Source organism: Montipora foliosa, chromosome 7 (assembly GCF_036669935.1).
Source record: "Montipora foliosa isolate CH-2021 chromosome 7, ASM3666993v2, whole genome shotgun sequence".
In the NCBI taxonomy this organism is placed as follows: domain Eukaryota; kingdom Metazoa; phylum Cnidaria; class Anthozoa; order Scleractinia; family Acroporidae; genus Montipora; species Montipora foliosa.
The window spans coordinates 22,686,446-22,700,142 of NC_090875.1; the positions used below are offsets into that span (position 1 = coordinate 22,686,446).

Below are 13,697 nucleotides of genomic sequence, written 5' to 3' on the forward strand. Positions count from 1 at the left end.
AATTGGCCGTGAAGACTAAACAGTGATTGCTGCATTTCGATCCGTCTGTATGTCTAAGGTCTGTACGTGTATCGTAGACTACGTATGGCCGTAGTGTGATAGAGTGAATCAGTGTTTTGTTTGTCTGTTGTTGATGACGTCGATAATTCGTTTGTAGTAACTTTGTAAGCAGTGTTGCTTTGTCACTGCGTGGTCGTAATAAGGCAATATATTCTCCATTTTTATTGTAGGAAACAATCGCCTAACCGATGCATCAGTGAAGGTGTTATCCAAGAGCTGTCCGATGTTAGACCATATTTACCTCGTAGATTGTCCGAGAATAACAGATCTCGCTCTCAAGGCCTTAACCGCCTTTAAGCATCTCAATGTCGTGAACGTTGCCGATTGTGTCAGGTTTGTGAAAATAATCCTAATCTGAAGGGCAGTATAGCTTTTAAGCAACCTGGTCCCCGGCTGGGTTGGCTTTTTGAGAGCTGTGCTGCAGGGGAAAGTGACTCGATTGATGCACACTCTCACCCTCCTCCCCCACCCCTCTCCTCTACCCCTCCCTTCCACCCTTCCCCTCCACATTTGTGTCAAGAAAGGGACGGAATCAGAAGCAGGCTCATCAGTTTAAGCGAAACGAAATGCCCCTTTGCGACATTAGAATTATGATTTGCTGAAAAGTTACTATATTTTTTTTTATCAGGATACAAGACACTGGAGTGAGGCAGATTGTTGAAGGACCTTCTGGCGCCAAGATAAAAGAACTCAATTTAACTAATTGTGTACGAGTCAGTGACGTCACTTTGCTAAGAATAGCCCAAAGGTTGGTACAGTGACCAAACATTCTACAAGAAAACTAAGCTGCACGAATGTGCGCGATCGTGTCTTGTTTCTTCACGCTCGCATATTTCCTTCGTAATACCATCCGGTCCTCCTTGTGGCTAAGGAATATTACTGGGACTTACCGCTCCGCTATTTTTCAGGTGTCATAACCTCGTCTACGCTAGTTTCTGTTACTGTGAACACGTTACCGACGCTGGTGTGGAGCTTCTTGGTACCCTCCCTTCCCTGGTGTCCCTTGATTTGTCAGGGTGTAATATTCAGGATCAGGGAGTGGCGGCTCTGGGTAACAACCCAAGGTTCCGTGATATTACACTTGCTGAATGTCCAAACATCACTGACCTTGGACTGCAGGTGAGGTCAAGTAATGCAACACCCGAGTGATTAACCAATTTAGTTACCAGTCTCTGTCTTTCTTTTTCCAACGGAAAGACTGAGGAGAGGATGCTGGAAGCGTAACTCTTTCACCCGTTGACGTCGGTTTTGTGCTCGCATGAGTTAATCCGTGGTTTTTTTTTCTTTTTCAGAAAATGTGCCAACAATGTAGACTTCTAGAGAACTTCAATGTCTCTCAATGCAAGGTAAAGTCAACACAGCTTTCTCTTATTGTTTTCGTTGTTTGGCGTCCGTGAGTCGGGAATGGTGCATTGCGTAATTCTTGGTTTGAGTTCCACACACAGGGGCCGCGGAGTTCGTTTGAAAGTGGGGGGGAGGGGAGGCTAGGTTTTGGTATGGATCACGGAAGGGTGAGGGAGTTGGGGAGAGAGGCATAGTAATTGCGACTTACCTTGAAAAACTATCCAAGCAAACTATCCTTCATATGGAAGCAAAGGAACACGGAACAATTGACGCAAATGAAGACCCATAGCTGTTTGTTTCTAAGGAAAATAATGTGATGATATTTCTTTTTCAACAATTTGGTAACTATCTTAAATTTTTAATAATAAACTTGATCACTTGTTAACTTTTGCTCCTGAAGGGACTGACAGACAATGCCATTAAAAACCTCGCGTTCTGCTGTCGATTGCTGCGGACTTTAAACCTTGCTGGATGCAATAAGGTGAGAAACTGAGAATGCGGTCAATTACTTTTTAAGGTTGCTCTACTGGTCAGGGAGCAGGATAGCTGGATTACCAGCCGCAGTTTGGGGAAATGAGCCCGCATCTCCCCCCCCCCCCCCGCCCCCACACCCCATCGCCCCGAGTGAGCGACGGAAATCGAGCCTAGGAGCTCAGGCTTTCATGTGGATTTTCCGGGTAAATTGCTAGTCTAACCACCATCCTAATTCGTTGGTAGGCCCAATTTACATAGTTCTCGTATATAAGAAAAAGGCAACATTTATTTTTCTGTAGATAAATAAACGGATATTAGGCCATATCCGAGTTGCTGTTTGTCTCTGGTTTATAACGAGTCTAAGTGCCAAACCGTTTAAATTATAATGAGTTTGATTCGCATGAAAATACACCACTCGTTTCCATATGAATGGTTGTGCACCAGGACTCGCTTTGAAACTGAGGCAAACAGCAACTCGGAAATGGGTTATTTCATTCGTTTGTATAATTAAAATATGTATTCAATAACCTTACACTCTGCGGTTTCTCTGCAGCTAACAGATTCAAGTCTTCAGTATTTATCAGGGGTATGTCACTATATTGAATCCCTGGACCTTTCTGGCTGCATTCAAATCACGTAAGTGAGAATTTTGTTTTTCCCGAGTAAGTGCAAGAAACTTTGATTGCGGAGTAGCTCCCAACATCAGTGGCTTTATAGCTCAGTCGGTGGGAGCGTCGCACTGGCATCGCGAGATCACGGGTTCAAACCCCGTTGAAGTCCCGAATTTTCGGGTCTTCAGTGAACGGGCTTCAGGATTGGCCAAAAGAACAATAGAACGAACAAAGATTACAATGGATTTAGCACAGAAAACAATAGGAAGTACGACACTATACGGCCAATGAAATATGGTGTTCAACAAGACGTACGACCCTACCCGGCGGTGGGTAAATTTTCAGGGTTCTCTGCGCAATTGCTAAAATTGCGTTCATAAATGCGAGGATCATAACTTCACTTGATTGAACATTCATTGACACAGACATTTGGCCTAATCTCCGTATTTGTTGAATATCCCGTCGTTTGTCAGTGTAGCCCAAGCAGTTTGACGGTTGATTATCGCTCGAATGTTCGTTCCAACGTTTTGAGTCTGTTGTCATTCAGCGATAGTTCATACGAGATATTGATGTTAATTCGACTGTTTGATTCCTTTTAGGAGAGTTCTGTGTGACAGTCGTGTAAATTATATAAGCATCGTATCTAATCGGAAATCCGTCGTTTCGACTCCTTTAGAAAGAATCTGCTGCACAGTCCAGTGAAATACATCGTCTCTCTTTGATAGAGTATCGTAGAACTTAACCAGATGATTACTTCTGCGGATCAAATCAGACGCAGTCTGCGAAACGAGCGAGGCAAATATCTAACGCCGACGCTTTGCGCGGGAAAACGTGTGCAAGCAAATCGCTCATTGGTTGAAATGCGGCGCGAGGTTTTTAAACAGATTACCACCACGTATTAATAAAACTAAGGAAGTCACGTTAAGTACTTTTTACTCTCAATGTTAACAGTCATTTCTTGACGTTTTAATATGACTTTAATTTCAGAGACAAATCACTGCGATACTTGAGGAAAGGCTGCAAGAAGCTGTCATCTTTAACTATACTCTACTGTAGAAACATCACCAAAGCAGCGGTACAGAAGCTTCAAACAAAATGCGAGCATGTGCTGTACAATGCTGACGATCCATCGCCGCTGCTTGGGTTCTAATTGACCAGCTGGCCGACAAGAGACTCAGATTTGCCCCATTCGGCTGCAACTAGGAAGTAGCGTTATGACGTCCGGGCAAAGGAGAACAGTTACATATTTCGTTTTCTAAGCTCTGAAAATTCTTAGATTAAAGTCCGATGTCCCGCTAGTGGAGGAAACAAGTTGTTAATGATACCTTATCAGTTTTAGAGGACAAATTTGGTGTAAATGTGAAATAGAATATTTTTTAAACTCTTATTGACCCGTGGACATTCATTTTGGCAACAGGAGAAAGAGCTGACTTGCCACAATTGTGTTAATTTTATACGGAGGCAGGTCGCATGTAAAAAATATTTTTGAGAACGTTATAAAATAAAGATATGTTTACACACCTCAGAGCCCTTGGCTTTTGTGTTTGTACATAGAGGCTGTGGACATTTTTTTCAGTCGTGACAAAATAATCTATCTGTTCACCATTTCTGATTATTTTACACCTCACTCAGGCTGCTCCCTCCACTTCCCTGTAATCACGAATTCTACACTCTTTACTAGAAAAACCATCTATCTGGTTGAACTCAAACCGCAATGTTCATCTCTTCACATCACCTCCTTCACCACTACGAAGTAATACAGAAATAATGATTTGTTTATGAATGAGCATTATGACATATTCACTGGATAAAGATGTGCAACCTTTGAACAACAAATGGGGTCGGATGAATCACTATAAATTAAATAGGCACCATTTGTGAAGTGCTATTAATGCTTTACTGAAACAACTGAAACATGGGGTATTTTACTCCTGTGTTTGAACCATTATCAATGTATGTAATTTTCATCACATCACAAGTTTCTCAATTTCTAGTTCTTTTCATGTATGCATTATATGCTGCTTCCTTGAAGTCAACAGCAGCCTTCAGTGGGTCTGCAGCCTGATAGATTCCTCTTCCGACAATTACAACATCACTTCCTTTGTTAATGATTACTTCAGTAGGGGTGAGGTACTGTTGACCAAGAGCATCACCTCCTGTGCGAAGCTGTACTCCAGGGGTCATGTGGACAAACTGAGGATCATCAAGTAAACAGGACTGGCTAATAAAGCCTACAACAAAGTCTTTGTGATTCTTGGCCATTTCCACCACTCTTGTGGTGTATTCGCCAGTGGCTAGGCTTCCTGCTGAGCTCATTTCAGCAATCAACAGACATGCTCTGCCAAGTGGGGTGCCCATCTCTTTAAGGCCCTTAACAACTCCATCTCCAGGGATGGCATGTGCGTTGACCAGATCAGCCCAATCAGCAATGTGATACAACCCTTTGCTGAACTGATTCTTCACAGTGTTTCCAATGTCAGCAAATTTCCTGTCTTCAAAGATGACAAAGTTGTGTTTTTCTGCGAGCTGTTGAAGCGACTGGGTGAAGGATGGTGTAAAATCTTCCAAAATATCAACATGCGTCTTGACAATGCAAACGTGAGGTCCCACTTTTTCTACCAGGCTCAAAACTTCCCCACTAGTGGTGAAGTCAACGGAGACAGCAAGATTGGATTTCTTCTCTGAAATAATCTGAAACAACCTCTTAGTGAGCGGATGGGTTGCAATTATCGCTCTTTCTTCAAAACTAAGTTTGCTTCCGGGTTTTTCCGGTTCCTTGCGTGTCAAAGACGAAGGCTGGAACTTATTCGCGGAAAGAAACTTGCGTACTTTTTCTGCCATTTCTGGATCGACTTTCCCCTTTCTGCACAACAATTCAATTACTTCTGGAAGCGTTAGAAGGCTGTGGAGACTTATCCCTTGGTACTTGAGCATCTCTTTACCACCCTGAAAGCGATCTAACAACACTACTGCGTCTGTAACACGCAGATCCGCTGAGGAAAGTGCTTCAACAGTTTCCAAAACACTTGAACCACTCGTCACGACATCTTCAATCACTAAGCATTTGCTTCCTGCCGCAAACACCCCTTCTATCAGCCGTTTCGTTCCATATGCCTTGGCCTCCTTTCTCCTCATTACCATAGGGATATTGTGCGTCACAGAAATGCACGAAGCAATAGGTAAAGCGGTATATGGAACGCCGCAGATGACAGAAAAATCCGCCTTGGAGTCGGAAGCAGTATTCCACAGCATGGCACTTACTTGCCTCATTATTTCAGGATGTGAAACGATCACCCGAAAGTCTACATAAACTGGGGACTGTATACCACTCTTCAGGATAAAATCACCAAACTTTATGGCCTCAATCTGGAACAACTTTTCCACCAGTTCACTCTTCTCTTCAGACGCCATGTTTGATTAGCACGTGGCTGAGTAAAGAATAGATCCTCATACATGGCGCACCGACAAATGTATCGCTGGCTCAGTATGACCGCCATATTGAAAAGGTTTGAAAGTTGTTGTAAACCATACAAACAAAGTGCCAGGTTGTTTTGAGAAAAACTTATCCCCGATGCCTTTACCTCCAGCACTTCAAGCGCGTCTTGCAAAGAGAGGAATAATACAGAATGGTAAGGTTACTAAAATAGTGTTTCTTCGGTCCAATCCAGTCACAAAAAATTATTGAGGTTAATAATTGGCAAGCTGCAGCTTGCCAATTAGACGGACTATTTATGCACTAGAAATGGTATATATTTTCTTTATTCAGTATAAAGAAACAAACAAACTCGGATATTGTGCTACACTCTTTCAAGTGATAGATTCTTAATTACTCAGTGATAAAAATTTCCAGCAGTAAGACTTTAGCAATATTAAAGCTTCTGCTGTACTCCGACAATGTTTACAACTTATAGTCGTCTCACAACAAGAACGATCTCCAAAAAATGGACGCAATCTTAATTTATTCTTATTCAACACTACATGTATCCAATCAGATGCCATGGAAATCTATATTTGGTGCTTGTGGGATTACCTACACACGTTTAAAGCTGTATATGTTAATTAATTACCAGTTGTCACTCTTTTGGCATCCTCGCAATAATGTGGTTTATGTTTTAGTTAACAGTTCATAGTCACACAGATGAATATAGTTTTTGTTTTGCCCATGTTGATTTTGTTGGTAGACAAGGAAAAACTTAATGGATCACCAAAAGTTGATGGACCAGTTAAAGGTTGTCCCAATACAGTCAACCCTTATCACACATGTGTGGAATATTGTCGGAAGCGATATGGAGAAAATGCTGTACCTCAACCACCAAAGGTGAGGGATAATTTGCCAATGTTAACCAAAGACAATCAGTCATTTCTTGTTTGTCTCATGGTGATGTTTCGACTGCTACTGCTGATCTTTATCAGGCAATGAGGTTACCTGGTTACACATTGCCTATAACACAGAACGCTTTTCCTGATACCAGTATGCAGGTACAACATCACATTTAGCATCTCAAGTGACCTCTGTGAGACCAAGGAATTGTCCATTCTTAGACTGAGTAAAATCTGTTTATTGTCACTTTCAGGAGGAAAAGGGTTAATTAACCCATTTACTCCCAGGGGTTCCCCATTGATGAGTAAAAACGTCTGGCGTTAGACAGAGTAAAACACTGGCCGGTTTAGGCCGGTTTGGACGTCAAAGGGTTAAAATCACCCCTTAATGACAATTAAAATAGTCTGTCTTTCTTAGGAAGGTAATGGTTATAAAATGGTTGTTAAATCCAGTTACATACTGTAAGGGCAACATTTAACCCTTTAAGCCCCGAGGGGTTCCCCATTGACGAGTAAAATCGTCTGGCGTTAGACAGAGTAAAATCTATAAGTGCCATTTGGCACTATCGGGGCTTAAAGGGTTAAACGGGGACATAGTTTTTTGATGCTGTTAGCTTAACCCTTTAAGCCCCGAGGGGTTCCCCATTGACGAGTAAAATCGTCTGGCGTTAGACAGAGTAAAATCTATAAGTGCCATTTGGCACTATCGGGGCTTAAAGGGTTAAAGCTTGTGTAGGCAGGTCCTACTGTTCAATTATATTTTGATCTCATCTGCTTGTACAATCCTTGTATAAAGGACTGGTTTTACATCACCCTAATTTTGAACAGCAAGCATCTACTGGATCCAACCCTTTCATGAGAGAATGGGATCTGACTTGTCCTTATTAGAGAGGATGGGGTATTTAATATTTGTGTGTCATTACCAAGCTACCTGTACAACATTTCCAACATGGTTGTATAATGCCCAAAGAACTGAGCTAACCAGTTAGCAGAAAAAATTAGAATTTTGTTTTTTTCAGGATTATAATGCAGTACCTTTACCAGTAGGATGGTATCTAGTACCAGATCCTAGTAGGTAAGTGGTTAACTTTCCAGTAGAAATTTGTATTAATCAATTACACACAAGCCAAGACAGAAAAAACCGGAATTCTCTTGTCGGCTTTTTATTAAACCAAAAACTGGTCGCCTAGTAGTCAGGTTGTAGATTATACTCCTGGGTGGGATGCTTGAGCTGTGTCGTTGCTGTACTTGCAACAGCGATTAGCGTTGAAAGTTATTATTGTTATTTTTATTGTTATTAGGGAGCTTGCCCATTAAAGCAGTCGTGTGTGAAATGTTGAGTAAGGTGTCATTCTTGGAATTTTGATTTAGGAGATTGTAGATTTTCATTTCAAACCAAGCAAGTAACTGTAAAGTATTCAATGATAATAATTATAGTATTTATTATTTATTATTATTATTGTTATTATAATTATTGTTATTGTTATTGTTATTGTTATTATATGTTTATTCACTCTTTGGTAACATTTGCTAACTTACAAGATGGGTCAGTAACTAGAAAATGCATAATAGCACGAGATCGTAAAACTTACAAGGACAAAAATAACGGTTACCCGTACTTGAAAGTAATAAACCTGTCAGTGCGCACTGCCTAGCTGTACCCGAGTGGAGACCGTATCCATGGCTGATAAGGAATCAGACAAACTCAAAATGCTTTTGGATTTTATGAAACGTAGTGGAAGACTTTATTCTCCTATTTTCCTTTCTTCAAAGTGGAAGCAGTTATTATTGGAACACAATAACCAATCAAGTATCTTGGCGTCATCCATTGGGTAAGCAGATGCAAAAAAATTGTTTTGTTTGAAAATTGCTGGTTTTAGCAGTTAGCGCTCTGTTAACTAATACAGATGTTTACTTTTTAGATCCAACTGCCGAAGTAACACTTCCAGCATCTGTTGTCAACAGTAAAAAAGGTACTGGCAATTGAAATTCTTCATTGTCCAAACTTCTACCAGATTTTAATTATTGATTTGCATTGCTTGGAGTTCAAATCTGGACCTGATCACTAATAGGAAAATTTTTTTCCTCAGAACTTTTCGACATTCTGTAAAAAGACAACCAGTTGCCTCTAGTTTTCTCCTGCTTTAATAATGATAGTAAATTTTATTTAATGGGGTTTTTGACTGAGTTTAACCCATTCCCACCTCAAATGCCCTAGGATGCTCCCCATTGACAAGTAAAATCATCTGGCATTAGACAGAGTAAAATCCATTATGGTAAGTGTCACTCTTAGGTGTCAATGGGATGATAACTTTATTTCAGACTGACATTGAAATAAAGTTATTATTATTATTATTATTATTATTATTATTATTATTAAGTGTCTAATCTAGCATTGGGGTACTAATTGGGGACAGTATATATTGAAATCAAATCAAACTTTGGTTTTTTGAGTAAAAGGGAAATCGGAGTACCCGGAAAAAAAAAACCTCTCGGAGCAGAGTACAGAACCAACAAACTCAATCCACATGCGTCCCCGAGTCTGGGAATTGAACTCAGGCCAAATTGGTGTAAGGCAAGTGCTCTTACCACTGTGCCAGCCCTTTGCCAGTTGAGCAAAACTGGACTGGATGATCATTTTCATTGCAGAATCTGATGTGCTGCCCAACAGAGAAATCCTCGCCCCACCTGGAGTAGATACAGAACATGAAAAAGAGCAAGTTTTAAGTATTGGCAAACATCCAAGTCTTGTGAAGGTAAGACATTGAAGCAGGGACAACTGAACATCTAGTTCTTGCATGTATATTGAATAAGGGCGCCGTATTTTTTGATTTAACCAGAAGCGCATGGCATTGAAGCGTGTAATTTGCAACTCTTTTCCTTGGAACAAAGCTGTAGATTTTAGGATGCCAAATATGGACAAAAAATAAGATTAAAGATGCACGTGCAGGAAAATGCACAAGCTACCTTACGTCCAAATAAGGAAATTTTTAAACTTAAAAAAACCCCAGCTGTGAACCAGAGTTGAACACTTCAAGCTGATGAGCTTCTGATTTAACATACCAGTATATTCATTGTTCAAGGGTTCGCAAAAAAGACAAGAAGCCGCAGGAAAAAGAAAGCAAGACAAAGGTAATATAAACTAAGTGGGTTTAAAATGATGAAGAATTTTTGCAGTAACTCACATTTGTCTCACGTCATCAAAGCTACCATTCCCTTCTGATCTCTACTTCTGTTCAAGACAAACGCATTCGACCCTGTCTCCCACATCTTCAAATTCAAACGATTCTCAGTTGATTCTTGTATAGAAACATTTGTCGTAGATTCAACTACAGTTCCTCAATTTGTCATGCACTCATTAAGGTTTAGTTGTTCAAAGGGTGGATAGTGCTATCCACTGAATAACTCAATTGGTTTTGCTGGAATATATCTGCTGGATAGTGATTTATCCAGTGGAGAGTGCTATCCACCTTTTGAACAACCAAGGTCAGCTCTTTACATTTTCGCAGTAGTAACTTTTCACTTCCATATTTTCCTTTGCCCCTGAATTTACTCATTCTGTGGCCACGCCGCACCGTCTCACTGAATTAAGGACGGTGCCTACTAATTCAAAGATATTTTTGCCCCAGTTTATGATTATGCAGGAAATGTAGATCTTAAAAAGTGTTATTGAAATCCAAAAAGAAAATTGGGGGTAACCACGCATTTTTCAAAGATGATTTATGAATAATTTTTGTAAAAAGCTATAAAATACAAAGCCATGTATGGCGTTCTTTCTCAAATTGAAGCTTATTTATCTATCAAAAGTCCATGGTTAGCCCCAATTTTCTTTTTGGATACCAAGAGTACTTACTAAGATCTACTTTCTCCAGATATTTTTAAAGCGCGCAAAAATATCCTTGTATTAGTAAGCATCACCGATAGGAAATCCGAGTATCTCGAGATGTGCAGATCGTATGCGCAACAACAATAGTAGGCACCGTCCTTAACTGTGGTTGTTCTGTCGGAGAGAGCAAGTGGTTAAAACCGACAAAAAAAAAGATAAATCGAAACGGCTTAGAATGTTTTTGTTTTCTCTCTTGTTTGTAGAAATAAGAGCTGAGAAGCGAAGAAAATCGGAGGAAGTGGATCCTATGGACCCAGCAGCATATTCCGATGCTCCAAAGTATGATTATTTGTTTTTTAAATAAAAATCAGTGTGTGGTTTTCAGGAGACTGTAACCAATTGCAAGAGACGAGGACAGTCAAATGAGCCAATCAGAACGTAAAGCTATTTTTCGCGGGAAAACGCGCGTGCAAATCGTCATTGGTTTCGGTTTTGCTTCTTATACAAATGTAGATGGTTTTCAATCATTTGATGAGACGGCAATTTTGGTACACAAAACAGTAGCAAATTATAGCCCATGTTTTGCGTTATAATAGAGTCAAATTTCCAAAAGACTTTTTTCTGTATTGTTCTGCACACTAACATGGCTGCTGTAACGTCAGGTGAAAACCATCTATTGTTTTGAGAAAGAGGCGGGGAGCGAAGTTTTTGTACCAATTTCTTATTAAAGAAAGATGGTACTTTGTATAATAAGTGATTGGTTCTCACCTCTAATCTATCAGAGGACAGACTCATAGCCAACGTCATCATCAAGAGCTTTTAATTCTTTATTATTTATAACAAATAGCTTCCATGTTACCGTGCGTCTGTTCAGTAAAAGATCACAGAAGACGTCAAAATGTGGTAAGAACATCAGAGACAAACTCGGCTATCGCCTCGTGTGCCACCTTTTTTGTTCTTACCACAGAATAACGGCAACATGGAATCTATTTGTTAATTCGACACGACGTGTTTTCCTTGATGGACAAAGAGAAGAGCGGTTTTGGGCCAAGGATGTCAATACTCGCCTCCCAACGAGCCTTCACGTATTGGACCACTTGTCCTCATTTCGTTTTTACCATTTGTGATTGGCTTGAAAATCTTGCGAGACATCCTCTGGCAATCGGAGGCAAAACAAACCCGATTGTGACTTGCACGAACGCGTTTTCCCGAGTTCGGCTTTTCCCGCCTTTAGTGGCGGTTGCTGTTTATTTTCTTTGCGTTCCGTTTGGCTCATTTGATCAAGTGTGCCTGTTGCGATTGTCCAAAGCAATTACTTTTGTTTTGGCTTTACGGAACTCGATTGAGAACTTCTCTCTTTGTTTTACAGAGGAACATGGACAACGGGGCTGTTAAAGAAAGGAGAAGCCAAGACCGGAGTGGACACCACAGCGAATGGACCATTGTTCCAAATGAGGCCTTACCCGAGTCCCGGGGCAGTCCTGCGGGCAAATCAACAACTAGCACAGAAATCAGTGATCGAAACGGGCGAATAAAGGGACATTAGAGAGACTTGGCATCGTGTTCACCAGAATTGCCGAACGGCAGGTCACTGCTTGTCTAAAAAGTACGAAAAGTCTCTTAGTGAAGGTTTTCCCTCTTTTGAGAAGTTGCATGATAGAGCAAGTACCAAAGTAATTACTTCGACCAATCACAGCAGGTGCAAACAGCACAATGAACCAATCCAAATTCGTAGCAATTCCATGTAATTTGCTCAAAGCGCGGGAAAATTCGCGCGTGCAAGTCGCGATTGGATATGGTTTTCCCAAGGTTTTCCTTCTCGTTGGTTGATAAAATGGCGCGAGATTTTTAAACCAATCACTAAGCGTAGAAATTGCAATCGCGTAATTACTTCCGACGGTCATTTGAAAACTGCTCTATCTGTAACTAAAAATCAATGAATTAGCTAAAACTAGTCACTTTTCTTTGAATTTTGGCAAAACGCAAAAATTCACCGAAAACACGATGCTAAATCTCTCTATCAACAGTTAGGAATATATGCAAATTCATTAAGTCCAAGAAAACGAGCTAACACCGAGACTGACACGAATGATATGAAGTGTTTGTATGCGAAGTTTTTCCGTCTTGCTCATTTTTGCAGAAGTTGAATTTATTAGTCGAATTTTAAGAAAGCTGAGAGAAGGGAAGATTTTTGGAAATCCTTTTCTTGGAACCTAAAATTTGGAATATTGAAACGGACAAACGTTACAAGCAGTGAAAGACCTAGAACGCTAAAAGAGTACTTTTTTTAAATTAAGCAAGCTTCCTTTTCTTGAGCGAGGTAGTAAGCTAAAACGGCGAAAGTGTGGTTGTTTTCAATTTTAAGAGTTGAAATACGTCGTTTTTCAGGTGAATGGACAAAGTAACCGTTGAGTCATTTCACAAGGAAAATCTCACATTACACAAATTGACAGTTTTTATCAAAATACTGAGCTGTAACTGTATGAGACCGGTACGTCGTGAAGAAAAAATGAGTGACACTTGCTACAATTTGTTGTCGCAGTTGCTTAATGGCTGCAAAGCCAGCTCCTAATATCTCTTCCTTTGCAAGTATTACAATAGGGTAGCTCTTATTGAAAATAATTTTTCTTCATTTCGCAAAAGTCCAATTTGAGCGCCATAAGAATACATTTTACGTGAACTCTTTGCGATTTTGTGTTGAACAAGTCGGGAAATTGGAGAAGAGAGACCCTGGGAACGAGGTTGGAAGGGAGCATATTTTAGATAGAAAGCGATTGTTCCAGTAAAAATGCCCCCCCCGCCCCCCCCCCCAACAATTTATGTTGCATCTTCTTCGTTTGTTTACGCAGAGAAAATAATTGTCAAGTCAAATTTCCTGAGAAACTTTTTATTGTTTGAAAAATATCTGTTAGAGGTGTAGGTGTACTGTATTATCCTGTCTTTTTATTGAAAGCCACATTCTTTCCCAGACGCCTTGGAATCTACGACGCTAAGGCCCATTCTCGTCACCAGGGCCTCGGATTGACATAAGGCTCTGGGAAACTATGTAGGAAAACATAGAA

At 40.4% G+C, this 13,697-nt stretch overlaps 3 protein-coding genes across 3 annotated transcripts in view; 2 read left to right on the top strand and 1 right to left on the bottom strand.

The window, feature by feature from the left end:
• Nucleotides 1-4,007, top strand: part of LOC138011377 (F-box and leucine-rich repeat protein 13-like) — a 20,058-nt gene extending 16,051 nt beyond the window's left edge. Inside the window, exons 17-23 of the mRNA XM_068858348.1 lie at nt 231-393; nt 689-808; nt 969-1,179; nt 1,353-1,406; nt 1,805-1,885; nt 2,432-2,514; nt 3,477-4,007. Of these exons, the coding sequence (XP_068714449.1) occupies nt 231-393; nt 689-808; nt 969-1,179; nt 1,353-1,406; nt 1,805-1,885; nt 2,432-2,514; nt 3,477-3,639 (875 nt within the window). The 3' untranslated portion in view covers nt 3,640-4,007. The remainder of the gene's footprint in view (nt 1-230; nt 394-688; nt 809-968; nt 1,180-1,352; nt 1,407-1,804; nt 1,886-2,431; nt 2,515-3,476) is intronic.
• A 356-nt stretch (nt 4,008-4,363) lies between these two features.
• LOC138011379 (uridine 5'-monophosphate synthase-like) lies at nt 4,364-5,931 on the bottom strand. The gene has a single exon (XM_068858351.1). It carries the CDS (start codon nt 5,898-5,900, stop codon nt 4,473-4,475), a length of 1,428 nt encoding a protein of 475 aa, XP_068714452.1. The 5' UTR covers nt 5,901-5,931; the 3' UTR covers nt 4,364-4,472.
• A 29-nt stretch (nt 5,932-5,960) lies between these two features.
• On the top strand, nt 5,961-13,164 carry LOC138011381 (polyglutamine-binding protein 1-like). The gene is made up of 9 exons (XM_068858354.1): nt 5,961-6,118; nt 6,671-6,807; nt 7,829-7,884; nt 8,583-8,641; nt 8,732-8,782; nt 9,459-9,565; nt 9,893-9,941; nt 10,899-10,974; nt 12,005-13,164. Exons 1-9 carry the CDS (start codon nt 6,061-6,063, stop codon nt 12,168-12,170), a joined length of 759 nt encoding a protein of 252 aa, XP_068714455.1. The 5' UTR covers nt 5,961-6,060; the 3' UTR covers nt 12,171-13,164.
• The last annotated feature ends 533 nt before the right edge of the window (nt 13,165-13,697 follow it).

What these genes read in the sequence shown, in the direction of transcription:
- LOC138011379 (XM_068858351.1), bottom strand. Translation starts at nt 5,900, where the DNA reads ATGGCGTCTGAAGAGAAGAGTGAACTGGTGGAAAAGTTGTTCCAGATT.
- LOC138011381 (XM_068858354.1), top strand. Translation starts at nt 6,061, where the DNA reads ATGCCTTTACCTCCAGCACTTCAAGCGCGTCTTGCAAAGAGAGGAATA. An exon ending in GAGAGGAATAATACAGAATG is followed by an intron (nt 6,119 to 6,670) that starts GTAAGGTTACTA and finishes TTTTGTTGGTAG; the next exon opens with ACAAGGAAAAACTTAATGGA. An exon ending in GCATATTCCGATGCTCCAAA is followed by an intron (nt 10,975 to 12,004) that starts GTATGATTATTT and finishes TTTGTTTTACAG; the next exon opens with AGGAACATGGACAACGGGGC.